The sequence below is a fragment of the Musa acuminata genome, chromosome BXJ1-5 (genome assembly GCF_036884655.1).
Source record: "Musa acuminata AAA Group cultivar baxijiao chromosome BXJ1-5, Cavendish_Baxijiao_AAA, whole genome shotgun sequence".
In the NCBI taxonomy this organism is placed as follows: Eukaryota; Viridiplantae; Streptophyta; class Magnoliopsida; order Zingiberales; family Musaceae; genus Musa; species Musa acuminata.
The window spans coordinates 48427552-48445000 of NC_088331.1; the positions used below are offsets into that span (position 1 = coordinate 48427552).

The 17449-nt window shown below is 41.3% G+C and overlaps 1 protein-coding gene and 1 long non-coding RNA gene across 3 annotated transcripts in view; both read right to left on the minus strand.

The window, feature by feature from the left end:
• Window positions 1-819: 819 nt before the first annotated feature.
• Window positions 820-2274, minus strand: LOC135674869 (curcumin synthase 2-like). Its single transcript, XM_065185120.1, has 2 exons — window positions 2037-2274; window positions 820-1964 (listed from the first exon to the last, which is right to left on the minus strand). The coding sequence occupies exons 1-2, from the start codon at window positions 2212-2214 to the stop codon at window positions 973-975; spliced, it is 1170 nt and encodes a 389-aa protein (XP_065041192.1). The 5' UTR covers window positions 2215-2274; the 3' UTR covers window positions 820-972.
• Window positions 2275-8811: 6537 nt separating this feature from the next.
• LOC135674870 (uncharacterized) overlaps window positions 8812-17449 on the minus strand; it is an 11532-nt gene continuing 2894 nt past the window's right edge. The window contains exons 3-5 of one of the 2 annotated variants that reach the window (XR_010513755.1): window positions 10310-10613; window positions 10103-10210; window positions 8812-9379 (exon numbers count right to left, since the gene is read on the minus strand). This is a non-coding gene — a long non-coding RNA (uncharacterized LOC135674870). Of the gene's footprint in view, window positions 9380-10102; window positions 10614-17449 lie in introns of both variants that reach the window. The other variant, XR_010513754.1, reaches the window with a different exon arrangement.

The following is a 17449-nucleotide window of genomic DNA, read 5'->3' on the forward strand; positions in this document are numbered from 1 at the left end:
AATCTAAAACTTTAAAGGCACAAAGGTGCCAAAACCTTAAATGTGTGAAATGCTTGCTAAGCACTTGCAAATATTAAAATATTAAAATATTAAAATATATTATTTTATTTAGAATTTAAAAAATATATATTGAGCAAGCAAATCGAGGTATTCTTATTATCTATCTAGTAGTATGATGTTGTAACTCGTACCTACTTAATCATAAGTTGATAATAATATAACAAAACCAAGAAAATAAGATATCTTTAAATAAACTTCTCAAGCTAGTTTGGAAAATAGAAAATCATTTAATAAAAGTTATTGTTACCACATATAGACCTAAAAAAAAGGGTCAAGAAGGAGATGCTACTTACTAGTTGGCAAAAGGCGGTGGAGTGTGACACCGAAGAAGGCAAAAGTGCACAATGGAGGAAGGTTGGGTTCGTGCAACTACAATAGTGCTTGGGGCGGAGGAATGTGCCAGCCAGTCGAAAAATAAAATTGGTTGATGACATAAGACAGACAAATAAAACTTCACATGATGATAAAAGGTGAAGGAGGCTCACAATTAATACTATAAGTTGAAGAAATATATTACACAAGACAGCTCTATTGGTGGGCACAACAGCCATTAAGGATACCCTTATAATATTATTAACTTGGAGCTTATAGAAAGTATACTTAAGAATACATTTACCTTCCAAGGCTTCTATTCTTAATGAATCTATAAATCACCCTCAATATGTTAGTTTGGTATAGCTAACAAAGTCTTATTGCCTATTCAACACTTTCATATTATATATATATATATATATATATATTCACTTTTGGTTTAAGATATCCAATAGAATATTGTAGTTCATATATATCAGATATAATTTACATTATTTTCTTGCAGGCTTAGAAATAAAAAAGCAAAACTATATAGAACGAGGATTAATAATTTTAGGTAATGTTGGATCTTTTTCTCTCTCTCTTTTGCGGCTAAGAACCCTAGAGCGGTACACTGTGGAGCACCAGAGTCTCAATGGACAGCCCAGGTCCAAAGGCGCAGAGGAATCCCCACTCGAGCCCGTCGCCGGTGGTTGTCCGCTCCTCGACCGTCGACCGCTTCCTGACGTCGTCCATGACGAAGAGAACGGTGGCGCCCATCATGTTCCCGTACTCGCTGAACACATGTCTCGAGGAGCGGAGCTTCCCCTTCTGGAGCGCCAGCTTGGCCTCGATGGCGTCCATGATCCCCCAGTTCCCCGGGTGCGAAACCCAGAAGACCTCGTTCCAGTCAGTGATGCCCAGGGGCTTGAATGCCTCTTGGAGGCACTTCTCTAGGTTGTTGGCGATGAGCATGGGAAGCTGGCGCATGAAATGGAAGGTGAGGCCGACCTGCTTGAGTTGCCCTCCCACGGCCATGTCGCTCTCCGGCACCGTCACTTCCGCAGCAGACATGATCTCGAAGATGGGCTTCTCGACGCCTTGGATTGGATCCGCGCCGACAATGACCGCTGCTGCTCCGTCGGCAAACGCGACCTGGCCTGCCAGGCTCTGGATGTCGCGCTCGTCCGGTCCTCGGAAGATGAGGGTGTTGACCTCGCAGGCGACCAGGAGCACGCGGGCGTCCCTGTTGTTCTCCGCGATGTCCTTGGCGATGCGAAGCATCTGAGCACCCATGTGGCAGGCCTGGCTGTAGAGCATGATGCGGTTGACAGTCAGCGGGAGGCCGAGGAGCTTGATGAGGCGGTAGTCGGCGCCGGGCATGTCGATGCCGCTAGTGGAGCAGAAGAGCAAGTGGGTGATCTCCGACTTGTCGCGGCCCCACTCTTTGATGGCCTTGGCGGCGGCTTCCTTGGCGAGCCTCGGCACCTCTTCCACCACGATGTCCTGCCGCTCGTCGAAGGAGGTCCCCATATAAGAGCACATCCCTGGTTTCTCTCTGAGGATCTCCTCCGTGAGCAGCATGTAACGCCTCTTGATCATGGTCCTGTCACCTTCACACACAGAACAAGCAACACTTTCATTCCCTGTCACACTCTTCATAGAAGAATAATCAGATGACTCACAGATACGCTGGAACTTCTGCTTGAGCTCCTGCATGTGCTCCGAGTTGGTCACCCGGAAGTAGAAGTCCGCGTAAGAGCTCTGCTCGTAGAGGTTGGGGGGATTGGCGGTGCCGATGGCCATGATGGTGGCCGGACCTTCAGATCTTGTGGTCTTGCGGGAGGCGTGGATGGCGGCCATTGTTGCAGGTCGTAGAAGAGAAGGTTACAGGATCGCTAAGGGTGATGAATGGCAAGAGCACGTCCTTGGGCGGCTTATATAGCGTCTCCCTCTACCACCATGCTCCAGATCATGCTCTTGGATAGTAGAAGAGACCGCAATGTCGCATCATAAGATATTGCATTGAACTCACCTACCATCGACTGGTAAATTAATAGATTGAACCCCAGTCTGGTACGCCTTTGATCGATCGACCTCATGCATTCAACACACTCCAAGTGCCGTTGGTCATCCACTACTTCGGCTTGTCTTTATTAAGTAAGACCGATTCACTCAACTGCTGCCTGATGCTGACCAGCACACACGACATATTGGAATTTTGCGCAGCACAAGGGTTGTTGGAGTTGAAAGCTTTACCAAACTCCGGTCACCAACTTCCCCTGCCACCTACTGCGTCAGAAGTATATCCAAAGCGGAACAAAATGTCTGCCTGCTTGTGAAGCTATACATCGAGTAACTTGTTGAAAAATCTCTAAAAAGATGTGGATATCGAAAAATCATAGAGGAGTGATTACACAGAAGAATAGAGAAGTTTCAAAGCTAAAACTCGAATGATAACTCATAGATTATCTGAGTCTTTTTAACTCTACCTCATGTCTTCTTCTAATTAAAAATAAACTCAAATTTTAACTCCGCCTACATAGAATCTCCCATCTTAACTAAGACTTTTAAACCAAAATCATATTTAATTTAACATTTCAGATTCTCATGTATAAAACGTCAAATAGATTCACTTTTTTGAAGAAAAACGTGATGGAAAGAAACACGCTAATGATGATCGAGAATGTAGACTTTCTTAAGTGGTTCATTGCCAGAAGAAACTGGAACGTTTAGCCTAAAAAAAAGAACGGGGAATAGATGCATATCCTCACCGATTGCCTCTTCCAATTTACGCGTTACGTGTTTATGTTATACGGTCAATGCTTGCAATTATCTGGCATTGAAATTCTAAATTATAACATTACCAAAATAATTTCCTTTCACATCAGATCAACTAGTCAAACTCGCACAAGTTTAATAGAATAAAAATTTGTCGCTGTGTATTGCTGTTGGTGGATGCAAACGTCAAGGAACTACAGAAAGGACTTCTTCCGTCAACATGATGGGATGGTTAGCGGAAAACAAATACTAATTGTGCTAATAATCATGGTTGTGGTAGAAATATAGCATCATATAATCATATATAATGTTAACCTATATATGATGTGAAAATACTATTTCTTGATAACCTATATGATGTGCAAATAGTATATATACTGTTAACCTATGTATATGCTAATTTTGAAGCTTCAATGATGTGCAATGATGACGCAATCATCTACATCCATGTATTCTATAGGATGTATTTCCTTATGTGTATATACTTTTTTTTTTACAAGCGAGGAAGGCATGATTTGATCTTAAAATATTATAATAATATGATAGAGTCTTTATATTTTTGAAAAATAAAAAATAATCGTAAGATTAGCTAGCTTAGTTGGTAAAGTTTTGATAGTTTAAATATAAGGATAAAATCATTCATTGAGATAAAATGAAACTCTCTACAGAAATAAATAAACGAAAAATAATAATATTTAGAGTTTTTCTGAGACAATTATCCAAAAAAATAATATGTTTTGTGCTTGTGATATGTGAAGCAACTTCCATAATCACAATCTAATTCCAGCAGAATACATTATTTTTTTATTCATCAGTATTTTTTTATTTATTTTTGAAAATGATCTTGACAGATTATCTTATTGATCTATATGGTAAACAGAGTTTCGTATAGATATATGATATTTTATGGACGTATCAGAAATATTATAATTACCTGACATAGAAATCCAGGTTTTTTTTCCCATATGTTGTTCTTCACAAACTAATAAAATATGTGATGATAAGTAAATTGTATTGGATTTTAAATCATTGTTCTTCAGCTATAAAGTTTTTTTTTTTGTGTAGTCTTATAGTGTTTTTTATATGTGATAAAAATATTATCTCTGCTAAACTCAATTTCTTTTGCATCTTTTTTTACCCAAATCAATAAGAATATCTATTTAAAATATCATAAAAAAATAATATATTAGTTTGTTTTTTTATTTTAACTATTTATACCTTACTAATATTAGTTTTATATTAAAATACTATATTGTATAGAGGTGCCAAAAGCATCGTAACTGAATTGGTGATCCAAATCAATTGAAAAGCTCAGAGATTTAACTAAAAAAAAAATCTCAATGTTCTGCTGTCAGAATATTACTAAATTGATTAGATGCTACAGTGATTGAAATTTGCTGACGGTTTTGGAGTTTTCAAGCACCGGTTGGCTCCAAGAAAAAAGGTGCCGGGTTTGAAGGGGATAGCCGATCCATCGTTGTGACCGTGAACTTGCGACTTTTCAATGGCATGCCAATGAGTCATGACGACCCTTTCGAGACTATCTTATTCTTCAACATGCAGCAGTAGGTGGGTAGGTGATCAATATGACTACTTCGGTCATGAAAATTGATAAAAAAAAATTGACAATATTGTCAACTCATTCTGTCACTTAGGCTATCGAAACTACATAAGTAAAGGGATGGGTAACTTCCATCAATCCTCTTTAGTCGCCGACGTGAGAATAATCCATCCGCCCCGCTTGTCTCGCCCCATAGAAAAAGGCTAACAAGGCTCACTTCTCACCTTTTGCTTGTTAGCATCCCCAATCATGATCGAGGGAAAACCCGCATGCACGCAATAAAGCTCGACGACATGGCTCGACTTTTTCAACTCCTTCGAGATAAACGACGCAGAGGATCATCCCTTGCTTGTCTTGGATAGGCCAAAAGATACTTCTCATCCTAAAGCCATCCTTCGAAGGACGTGCTCATCGATCACCATTATTTATCCCGCAAGTAGGGTAAGGAGCATCCTAACCTGCCATTAGCTTCACGCCACTAGCTACTCAAGTATAAAAGTCAAGCCCCCAAGCCAAACAAGGGGGCTCTATCTGTGCTCTTGTAAGCTCTACTAAACCCTATCTACTTTTCCATGCTACTAACATAAACATCAAAAGGATCGGATCGAGATATCCCCACTAACACTAACCTTTATGCAAGACCTCAAACACCGCTAAGTTGTTCCTCGAGAAGATGTAGAGCAACCTCTGGCAAGGTCAAGGCATGCCCTTGGATAGCGTCAAACCCTCTTCAACAGGCTAGCAGCACTTTGGGAATTCGCTTGTCACTTCAGCTTCTCACTTAGGTCATTCCCTTAGACCCGCACAGACCCCCTTTGGACTTACACCTTTGGGACCAAACTAGGCGATGCTAACTCTTTGGTCAATGGTACCAACACAATAACATTTTGGCACTATAGAAAGGGCCTGAATGTCGTAAGAACATTCATCCATAATTCCTCCCAATGAGTGCTCTAGTGAGGAGGCGCCACCTCCGACACCCAACTCATTTGATTAAGAGGGCACTAACCCCCCTTCAAACAAGTAGACGCCTCCATCGATGTAAACCCTGGGATGCTATTGATATCTATTCAATGACCACAACTTTTTCCCTCCAGGGCCGAACGCGGGGCATATACTTGTCCCGTCTGATACCTTCCTAGGCCTCACTCATCAAGTACAAATATTCGTCTGTATGATGCCAGCAATCGCCCCTTTCTTGCCCCAACAGGCACAACAAGTAGCTGTGGATCTCGAGTGAAACGTTTTCTCTAACTCATTTTCTTTTTTGCAGGTCCTAAGAGATTATAGGAGGTTTAGAGAATATTGACCTTTGCGGACGGATACATAAGAGTGCCGCACAACTTAGGTAAAAGTAGCCAAGAGAGAGTAACATAAGTGGATGAGGCGACAAACATAATTTTCAATTGTCACTTTCCCCTCTTTAGCTGCAAAAAAAAAAAGTAGAAACTAATAAGAAAAGAGGGGATGGAGTGGCGAGAGAAGAGAGAGTAAGGGAGGATGACGAGCAGCTCGAGCATGTTTTCATTAATAAGGCTAAGGCAACTGAGAAAGCGATAAAGCATCTCATCCCTTTCAACAACAAAGGGTGTAAAACACACGAGGTGAAGTCCAATAAGGAGGATCTTGAAGAGCAAAGGCTCAAGTACATCTTCATTGCGAGGCCAAGGTGAGTTAGAATGTGATCGAGCTTCTCGGCCATCTCGACAACGAAGGGTAGCAAATGAGGCAAATTCTATCATTTCCAATTGTCTTAGTCACTTTGCCTGCAAGAAAGCTAATAAAACAAGGAGTACAATGGGGAAAGAGAGACAAACGGAGAAACAATGAGGGAGGATTTTGATGAGCAAGGGCCTAAGCTTGTTTTCGTCAGCAATGGCGAGATGAATGAGCCTACAGTCAAACATCTCCTCCCTCGTAGCTTCAAAGGGTGTCGTAAATAATGAGAACAAGTTTTAGCACATTATTTTTTGATTGCTTCTTTTCTTAAATATGACTTCGCTTGCAAGAAAGCCAAACAAATAATTATAACAAATGGTAGGGAAAGGGGAGAAAAGAGAAATGGGAGGATCACCTCCCTCTTGGTATTAGGGAGGGCCACAGGCAGACGAAGCAAAAATTTTTAATACTACTTTACCCTCTTTAGCTACAAAATTCCAAAATAAAACAATGAAAATAAATAGGAGGGGGCAGCACTTACCACCGATTTCAATTTCGACTCTGATTTGGGCAGTTCCGATTTGAACCGACAAATTTTTAATATTTTTAATTAAAACTAATTTAAAAATATGAAAAAGAAATTCATAATTTTATTTCTAAAACTTAAAAAATAGATGTATAATTATAGTTAATGCAATGACATAAAAATGTTGATATAAAAAAATAAATTATCAAAAAATTAACCACTATATCATAAGTTTTAAATGTGATTTCTTTTTGTTTTCTTTCCTATTTAACCGATTTGAATCCATAACCACTAGTTTGGAACCGGAATTGCTAGTTCTAGTTTCCCAAACCGAGGAATGGGAACCACACCACCCAGGACTAGTTCCAGTTCGGTTTAGAACTAATGAACTACCGGGTCAGTTCAGTTCAGATTCCAATCGAGTTTAAACCTAATTGTGATCAAGACTCTGGGAAGGAGAGGTGAGAGAAGAGAAAGGGAGGATCATAGTAAGGGCTCAAGCATATTCTCATCAGCAAGACTGGAGTGAGAATGCGATCGATCATCTCATCCCAATCGATAAAGGAGGGTATAATGCAGATCATGTGACGTCTGCCATTTCGAATTATTATTTTCCATCATTATCACTTTCGATACAACAAAATCAACAAAATAATGATTACAATGTGTTAGGAGAGGCAGAAGAAAAGATATAATAAGGGAGTATCTTAGCAAGCAAGGGCTCGAGCATATCTTCATCCCGAGGCTAAGGTGAGTCACCATGCGATCAAGCTTTTCGTCCATCTCGAAATGGAGTGCAATAGTTGAGGCAAAATTAAGAAAAAAACATATCAAATGCAAATCCATAAGACTGTGTTCATGCTTTACACATGTAGAAGGCTTGTAGTAGATTTGACAACCCCAATTTGGTTGGCTTTTATGATCATTTCAGACTTATAAATGCAAGTTATGTGCAATCATCACGCAAAGGCAAAATTACCTAGAAACAAGCCATCCAAGCAGTTATTTTTAGGGTTTTCTAGCTCCGTGAAGTGATGTAGAGTGTCAACTAATACAACACCTAGGAGCTACCCGGGTGACACATGACTAGATGGGTCTTTGGGGTAGTATCTAAGGCTGGTTCGTTGCCTTATTCAGTAGTAATGTCATGTGGGCACTTATCGGGACTTTGGACCATGGTGAACCACCGTTCAAAGCTTGCGAAGTCTGTGTTTATAACTTACATTGTCTATTATGTGTTTACTAAAATGATTGCTCGTGGATCGAAAGTTAAATGTTTTTTTTAACCTATCTTCTATCCTTAAGGGACCATAAGTGGTTTTAGGAAAGCTGCCCCTTTGTAGACAGACACGCAAGGGTATTACACAATTTAGGCAAAACCAGCTTGGTAACACCTTGCTGCAATACCATAAGAGGCATTCTTTATCCTAACTAGTGATTGAGTTGCAGTAAGAATAATAATTGATATTGGTCATTCAACGATAAGGGTCATATATGCATGTTGCTCAAAGCAAAACGATTAGCTTTCTATGTCAAGAATGCCAATATACAAGGAAGACAATGCTAACTAAATGTATTCTAACTCTTCTTTAGCATGTGGGAGGGCATATTACACCCACGCTCATTTAAGGAAGATAGTTATACTCCAATCTTGTAACCCTTTCAACTAAAGCAAACACAAGAATATCATCACTTCTATTGCAATCTACAAAGAAAATCTTGACAATCTCAACCCAATTACAGAAGCTGAAGGCAGTAATCATAAATATTCTAACAAAGGATTAATTTTTCAAACTATCACCAAGTATGATCCAACCAAATGAAATAAGAAAAAGGACCATCGTTGACATGTGAACTAGAAAAAAAATCAACAGTTATATGGTACAGTATGCTATTAATAAAAAATCAACAAATATATGGTACATTATGATTATGCTATTAATGCTTGAAAAAAAAACATGAACAGGAAAATATTTGTTACCTATATTAAACAGAATTTCATGCGCTGGTGCTTCAACAAACGTGGCATATTTTACTCACATTAGCTTCTTCAGAGTGCAGATTGAATTGGGGTTGAATTGGCATTAACCAGAAAGTTGTGTTCCCACCTCCTCTGGGTTATCAATGTGTTCATGCTTTACTAGTGCATGTTCATTCCAAATAATTAGAAAACCATAAACGCTTCCATGTTTAAAGTGTGATAGTTAGTTTAAGGCTAGAGATGACACCACAAAGATGTGAAGATAGTTAGTTTTCACATACAATGGAATGTAAATTTACAGACTTGCATATATCAGTAAAAATTAATTGGCTAAGGAATATATTAATTTCATTGTTTCCATGTTTAAAGTGGTTACTCAAAGAGTAAGATACTACAACTATAAAACTTTTACAAACTCACCAACTATATCAGATTGTAAGCATTCGATTTTAGTTGAAGAAGATGCTGATTGATTTGGGTCCAATATCTCGATTTGTTTGGAAGGAGAATCAGCAAGGTGCTGCAAAACCAGAGGAGATTAAGTTATCACTGGTAGAAACTTTAGATTCATCCTTCTGTTGTTCGAGAAACTTAAATCCAATATAAGAAAATCCATTGGTAATTGTCAACATTAAATCCAATAAAATTATTCCATCAAATATTGAATGCTTTCAAAATTACTGAAAGCAGAAGATCCAACAAGTTGTTGTATATGTTGTACCTAAACGAACACACAGACAAAGCAAGCTGACACCTCCATGTCCTCTAAGATCATGCACTTGTAGTTACTTTGTACTCTTGTACCAGGCATGAATCGCCCAATATGTAGGTGGTCCATTAGTGGAGCTACGATCAGATCAGTAAATACCAACAATACCATATAGTTCCACCCTAAATTACAATTCCTAATTCTTTTCATAACTAAACCATCCCCCTTATTTTTATAACTTAACCATCGCACTACCCCCACCCCCAAAACACCCACCTCTTTCTACTTTCACTAATGACACTTAGTCCCTATTTCTTAACCACCATCATATAATTCCATAAAAAATATCGTAATCAATCTCCGTTTCCTATTGAATAACAGATATTCCTTAACTGTACTGAATTAAACTACCACGTGAACTGCCCTAAAGATTCACGCCTTCAATCAATTCTTAGTCCAAGGGAACATCAACTGAAAGAGAAACAAGACACCTTCAAGAATTGGTAACAACATGACACACGCCTTCAGAGATACCTGAACAGTCTTGGCATCGTAGTCATCAAACCACTTTCCACCGACAAGCCCCTACGTCCTCAAAAGTTTCCTCAATCGATCAACGGCCTCCTATGGCTCCTCGCTCATCTGGCCACCAAAAAAAACAACACCTAAAAACTTAAATCAAGTCAAGAACCCATTCGACAGGACAAGATCGAAGAAATATTGATCAAGAAAGAAAAGGACCATGAGGAAATTTGCACGAAGAAGTTTGATGCAAACCCAACGAAAACCTAGAATTCAGGTCCTTTCAGATACCAAAACAATAGAAGAATGGAAAAAAAAAAAAAGAACGAAGAAATATGGTCAAGAAAGAGAGAGGATGAATATCTGGCGATTTGCGAGGAAAGGGACGAGAGGAGGCGATGTCTTGCTGCATCCAAATTCAGCAACATGAATAATTGGAGCACATGTTGCAGATCCAAATTCAGGTAACAATTGATCACTATAGTCAGGGAAGTCTTGCTGCATCAGGGATGATCAGAAACAGCTGCAGGAACAACAGCAAGCTCATATAAGGTGCAGTTTTGGGCTTCCCAACAATTAATCATACCAAAGATCACTATAGTCAGCAGCAGCAATTAATGTTATTCGTGCGGCAATCGATCGGAGTATGCAATGAGCAGGGTTTATAAAAAAATCCTACTCACTTCGCTTACGAAATATTGATGAGGGAATGGACCAATTTTTTCATTCAATGATTAACATGTTCCTTTTTGGATGTAGGCATGATAACCCTTTGCTTGCATGAACAGGAACTAATTGAGCAAGGTTGCAAATTGAGAAGCATTGCCCTAAAGCATCTTATTATTCCTTCATGAAATTCTTCCGATGCCTCAGAATGTGAAAGCAAAGCTCTAGTGGCAATTTTCTTTAGCACCACAACCATCTGAAACATTACATTTTTATGTTGTTTCAATTCAAATTTTAATGGAACTAACAACACTAACATCAAGTTGCAACCATGGATGTCCAGCATTAGTGCAGAAAATTGCTTCACATAGGCTCAGATGGAAGTATTTTGGCGGAGTTTTCTCAACTTCCTTCTTGCGACGAACTCGGTGTTCTCCGGTAGGAACTGAGTTCTCAACTCCCGCTTCAAGTCCTCCCATGTGTCGACTCAACACCGACCTTGTTGGACCTCCTCCCAATGGGTTCGCCACCAAAGTTTTGCATCTCCGTTAAGATACATGGTCGCTATCGAAACTTTGGTCTCTTCAGAATCAGGCCTCGTAGCTCGAAAGTATTGTTCCATGTCGAACAGAAAGTTCTCGAGCTCCTTGGCATCTCTGGCCCCTCCATAACCGTGAGGCTCGGGTGCCCTCAAATTTTGTGGTGGTGCAACGCGGGTGTTGCTTCCTCCCGCATTTAGTGCTCTAGTGAGCATAGCCACCCTTAAAGTGAGTTCCGCCACAACTTCCTGCAGGTGTTGCACGGAGTCTTTGGTGTCATCTCACAGTCGGTCGACTAGGGCCTCGACCTTATCGATCCTGGACTCTGCTTCCTCTTGCGAGCTCTCTACCCCGACAAGCCTTTGTTGGCCATGGTAGAGTTCCTCCATGCTCGCTTCAAGAACATCCAGGCGGGTTTCCGTCATTGTGAGTCTCTCCTTGTGACTCTTTTTCCCAGTTAGCGCTCCAGATTGCGCTTCCTCTACTCGCGGAGAGTAGCCAACTTCTCGCTCATCATGTTCGCTGCCGCGCTCCTCTTGAGCAACTCCAACAGCATGAGAGCGAGTGTGCACATGCAGCCCACCTGCGGCTGCTTGGGGCAAGGGTTCGGCTTGCCTCGTCTTGCTTGATTCGCCACGATGCTTTGCAATGGCGAAGCTGCGAAGTTCCTTCGCTGCTCGCTCGAAGTGCTTGCCTGCTCTGATACCACAATGTCACGGCCTTAGCTAGAATTGCCTAAGGCGTGAGGCACCCTTGCGACCAAGACGCGAACTTAGCTTGCGTTGCCTAAGTCGCGAGGCACCCTTGCGGCAAAGGCGCGAACTTAGCTTGCGTTGCCTAAGTCGCGCACCGCCCTTGCGATATTGCTCCACAAAGATCAGCCCACTTGCAACCTCTCGCAGGTCCCGAAGGACCTGTAAAAGAGAAAGTTGATTAGTTCGAAAGAACGAGCGTGCATCGACCGCCGCACGTCTCCTAGCTGTCGCTCCCCCTTGCTCTGCATCCTTTGTAACAAAAACAGGGCAATCACGGGCAACTCACCTTTGCTGCCCTTGTTTCCAACCATCGTCGTCGCCTCGAGCGTCATCGTCGTCGCCTTCCAACCAACCCACCACTGCTGCCAGCCACCATACGATGACCACCGCTCGCCTCCCAACCGCTGCTCCCCCTGCTCTGCATCCTTGGTGACCGAAATAGGGCAATAACCATCGTCGCAGTCGTGGGTCCCCTTGCTGCTGCGAACGCCGGTTGCCACCACCGTCGCTGCTACTGCCTAGCCAGCGACGACACCGCTCGCCGCCCAGCTATGATACTCGCAGCCTTCCCCTTGCTCTAGTGATGGAAACAGGGCAAATCATCGATTGCCCTTGTTCCTCGCAGTGCCACCGTCGATTCCTATTCTCCACTGCAACCTCAACCCCGACCACTTCAACGACCGCTCCCTCTTGTTCTGCCTCCGCTGCCGATGCCGCCGGTTGCCATCATCGCAGCCTCAACCTAACTATTCGGCGATCGCTGCCGTGAGTCACAACAGTTGCAGTCGTCGCCTTCCAGGCCCCGGCGCTCTCATCTCACTCAGCGACTGAAACATAGGGTAGCACCTCTTCCTTCTTGCAGCGACCGCAACGGCCACAGTGCGGATGCCCTGGACCAGACATCAGAAATAATAACTAGGGATTACCGATTTGCAATTGTACGCAATGACTGCCGATAACTCAGCGAAAGCACAAATGGAAGCATTGGAAACCAGAATTAAGAATCGGCAACAAAAAAGAGCTTGTTGGAGCACTTTAGAGGGTTCCAACAAGATGGGAGCTCAAGTTATACGTTGAACAGATTGGGAGGTACAGGAAAAGTGAAACACAATACCCACGCATTAGGGTTGAATTTCCACGATAGGAAGATGGAGATCTGAAAATTTTGATCTCTAGGGCAGAAAATTTTTTTCATTTTCACAGAACTCCAGAAGAATCCAAGGTGGAAATAGCCTCAATCCAACTAGAGGGAGATGCAATCCAGTTGTATGATTGGTACAAAACATGCCACGGAGTCTGCTCGTGGGAGCAATTTAAAAGAAGACTTGTTATTCGCTTTGGACCATCTGAATACGAGAATGTTGATAGGCAGCTCGCCAAATTTTGTCAGACTTCTACAGTGTTGGAATATTAGAGCAGGTTTGAAAGATTGTCAAATCAAGCTAGAGATTAGTCGGAACGACAACTTCTGGATACATTTATTGAAGGGCTTAATTCGGAGATTCGGTGTGAAGTTAAGGCTCGTCAACCCCGTACCATGATAGCTGCGATTTCATTTGCATGCCTGCATGAGGAAAAAATCAGCATGGAATAACGTCGAAACAGAGGTGTCAATAAATAGGTAATCAGCAAGCAACACACCCCATCTACTCCCAGCCGAAATCCTATCACTTGCAGACTAACCCGAGAACTTAAAGAAAGATTAGCGAAGGGTTTATGCTGGCATTGCGATGAAAAGTGGAGTAAGGAGCACCGATGCAAACAGGGAAAACTTATGATAATTGAGCCGATCGAGGAGGAACCAGAAGCAGAAGAGTTGGACTTCGATCATGAAGGTGCGGAAACTGATAAAGATATTAAAGACATCACATATACAGTGCATACATTGGCTGGCTATGCTAACCCACAAACTATGAAAATCAGAGGAACTTTGAAGCATCAGTCTGTCACTATTTTGATTGATACGTGCAGCACTAATAATTTTATGGACAAGAAAGTTGCAGCTCGATTAGCTTACCACATTGAAGGCTGTGACAGATTCGAAGTAAAGATCGTTGATGGACGAATTTTAACTTGTAATAGCAAATGTTCAAAGAAAAATTTGATTATACAGGACCACGAGTTTCTTGCAACAATTACTACACTAAAAGACCAACCTGTTGTATACACTGTCAGAAAGTGGAGACCATACTTACTTGATCAACGGGTTGTGATGCGTTATAGATAGCCTAAGACTAAAGTGCTAAAAGAGAAGCATCCCGAGTTTGATGCTACTCAACCTTGAGGACAAGGCAGATTTGAAGAGGGAGGAATTGTTAGGACATTTTTTCTGAGCTTTTCAATAATATTTATTGAGTCTATTTAGTTCAGTTATTTATTGAGTCTATTTGGTTCAGTTAGAGTCAAGTAAAGATTTATTTAATATTTATTTATTATTAGAGTCTAAGTCCTGGTGGACTCTGGGTGGAACTCTATAAATAGTGATGTAAACCTTTCTTTTCGGAAATCAATGAATCAATCAATCAATGAAATATTATTCCAGTCTATGGACAAACCCTAGGAGGCCGATCCCCTTGAAGTGATCAAGGAGGCTGATCCCCTCGAAGCGATCAATCCCTATTCCCTTCTTTCTTTTATGATAAAAGCTTAGGGTCTTTTCAGCGACATCAAATGCGCAGCGGAAGAACAGAAAACAAATCCTCAATTCCCAAAGATATGTTCGTCGTCGTGGGAAGATTGGTGCGCAAAATCTACGAAACAGAAAACCATGTGTGAGATAGATTATGTTACCTACGGAGATCGTATATCCCTATAGATCTCTAAGAGAGGGTGAAGGAGGTCAAGCGCTCTCCTCTCTAGCGGTGATACACATAGCAGGGTTACGACGACGCTCCTCCAAACTCCAAGTCTGCTCTGAGGTGGAGAGGGGGAGGAGAATAAAAGAGGCAAGCAAAGGCTCTAGCCTATGAACCACTGATTCCCTCTTATTTATAGAGGTCCCCTGTCAACTTAACCCTAATGGATCCTGCCTTATTGGGTATTGGATCTTCGTTCAACTACTAAAGCCTCTTAGATTAGTGGATCTCTATCCAATAATCTCTCATCGGCTCTTATTGGATCTCATCCATATGATCCTATAATTATGAGGCTTATTGGATATCCAATAAGATGAGGGGTCCGGCATATATCTCATATTCGAACCTCTACTCATCGCAATGCCTACCATATGTGTATGACCCTCTAGGCCAAATATCGAGCTAGCCGTGAGTCATACCTATCAAAACTACTTATAGCTCAACGAATTATTATCCTCATAATAATTCACTCGACTCATCGACTGCGGACGTACTAGGCCACTACGCTATAGTCCCCAGACGATACAGGGGAATTCAATCCATTGGACTTGTTTGTTCTTAGTTACCAAGTACCTATAGTCCCTCATCTATCTAATATCCAGAGATCGTATACCGGGCATGGTGCTATCAGACTCATACGGTTTCCTCTATACATAGAGATGTACGGAGAACTTGAATGTGTTTGATCCATCGATACTACCTTTGATGTATGACTTGGTGATCGACCAAGAGAAGGCTTTGGATGAATACACCATTGTTAAAAAGAAGGTTAGTACCATGACATTTGGCGCAAAATAGTCAAGTAGGACACAAAGGGTAGAATCTGATTCAACAAAGCGGTTCACAAAAGAAGCCAATGAACCAGAGTTTCCCCATCTTCAATTTCATATTCAACTCCAAATAAGGAGAACCATGATTAGAGATGATGAAACCAACTTGTTGTGACCTCGAGTGTCGTTGACTAAAGAGCCAACACGGCCTGGTTCTGTTTCGAAAATGCGGACCCGTCCAGAAACCTAAGCGAATTGCGTGGGTGTGATTCGAGCGTGAGGTTGGGGTGACAAGTGGACTCCTGAGGTTTTGCTGAAGGATGTTCTGAGTTGTCCGAAGGTGCGCCTTGGTCTTGTCTGTTGATGCTCCGCATCACCTCGAGGTGCGAATTGTCTGTTGGAGGAAGTTCGGGGTCACTCGAGGTGCACATTGGTGCCACTCCGAGGTGCTCCTTAAACGCGCTTGGGTCCTACACAACCAGCCAACGTCGAGGGGATGTTCTGACCCAACCCCTCTGATGCTCAAGTTAGCAAAGTGGAGGGGGTTTTGTAGAGCTCAGGAGAGTTGAGAGAGATTCTTCTCATTTCACTGTTTAGGATGTGTTTTTATATCTTGAAGGGGAGGAAAAAGTTTATAATATCTTTCCTTGTCATAAAGGAAGAAAAGAGAGTTTAGGATTGCTTTCCATATCATAATGAGAGAGAAGGAACTTAGTGATTATCTTCCTTACCATGATGAACGAGAAGGAAGCTTGTGTTTCTCTGTTTTGAATCTTTGTATACGTTGGAGGATGACTTGGATGACACATGGTAACTACGTGTCAACTGTTAGTAAATTCCTAATCACAACTCAACTCTAAGTTTGATCAACCCAAAGACAAGCCCGAGCTCAACTGGAGTTTGACTCGAGTTGAGAAGACTGAGTAGGAGTCCCTACATGAGACTCAGAGTTAGATTCCAATTGAGAATCTATGAGTCCTTTGTGTGGACTGAGAGTTAGACTCTAGTGCTTCTCTAGTAAGGAGTTTTACCCCTCTACAGCTATACAAGGAAAGGCTAAGCAAGGGAGGGAAATTAGAGAGAGGTGATAGTAATAGAAGCCTCAAGAAGCCGAGCTAGTAAGCTCAAGAAGTCCAAGCTAATGATCAAGAACACTACAAGAAAACATTTCATTAGATATTTAGTTTTATCACTAAATAAAATTTTGATGACAAACCATAATTTATCACTAAATCCTTAAAATTTGGATATTAGTGACGATATTATTACCAACTATGTCACAAAAGTTTTTAATTCTTGATAAAAAAAATATATTATGATAAATAATATCTTAATTGACAATAATTTCTCATTTGTCATCAAAATCTATATTAGTGACAGCGTATGTTTTGCCACTAATTTATATATTTAATTATATATATATATATATGATTATATATATTAAATTAAACACATTGAAGCTGAGAATCCCTAAATAAGAAATGATTTGCCTAATGAAGGAATTGGCTTGCCCTCCTTGCGACTCTCCTCGCAATCGACAATGAAGGATGATTGGCAATCAGTAGTGAATGGTGATTGGCGATCAACAGTGCTTGGCGAATAGCAATCGACAAACTACGACCAACAACCCCTCCCCTCTGGTGGTAACCCCCTCTCTCTACCCTCTTCTCCCTTTCATATGAGTCGTCGCACTTTCTCCTCTCCAAACTATCTTCTCCCTTTACAAGCAACAACTATTGTCACACCTACTCTCGCTGGCAGCATATCCCCATTT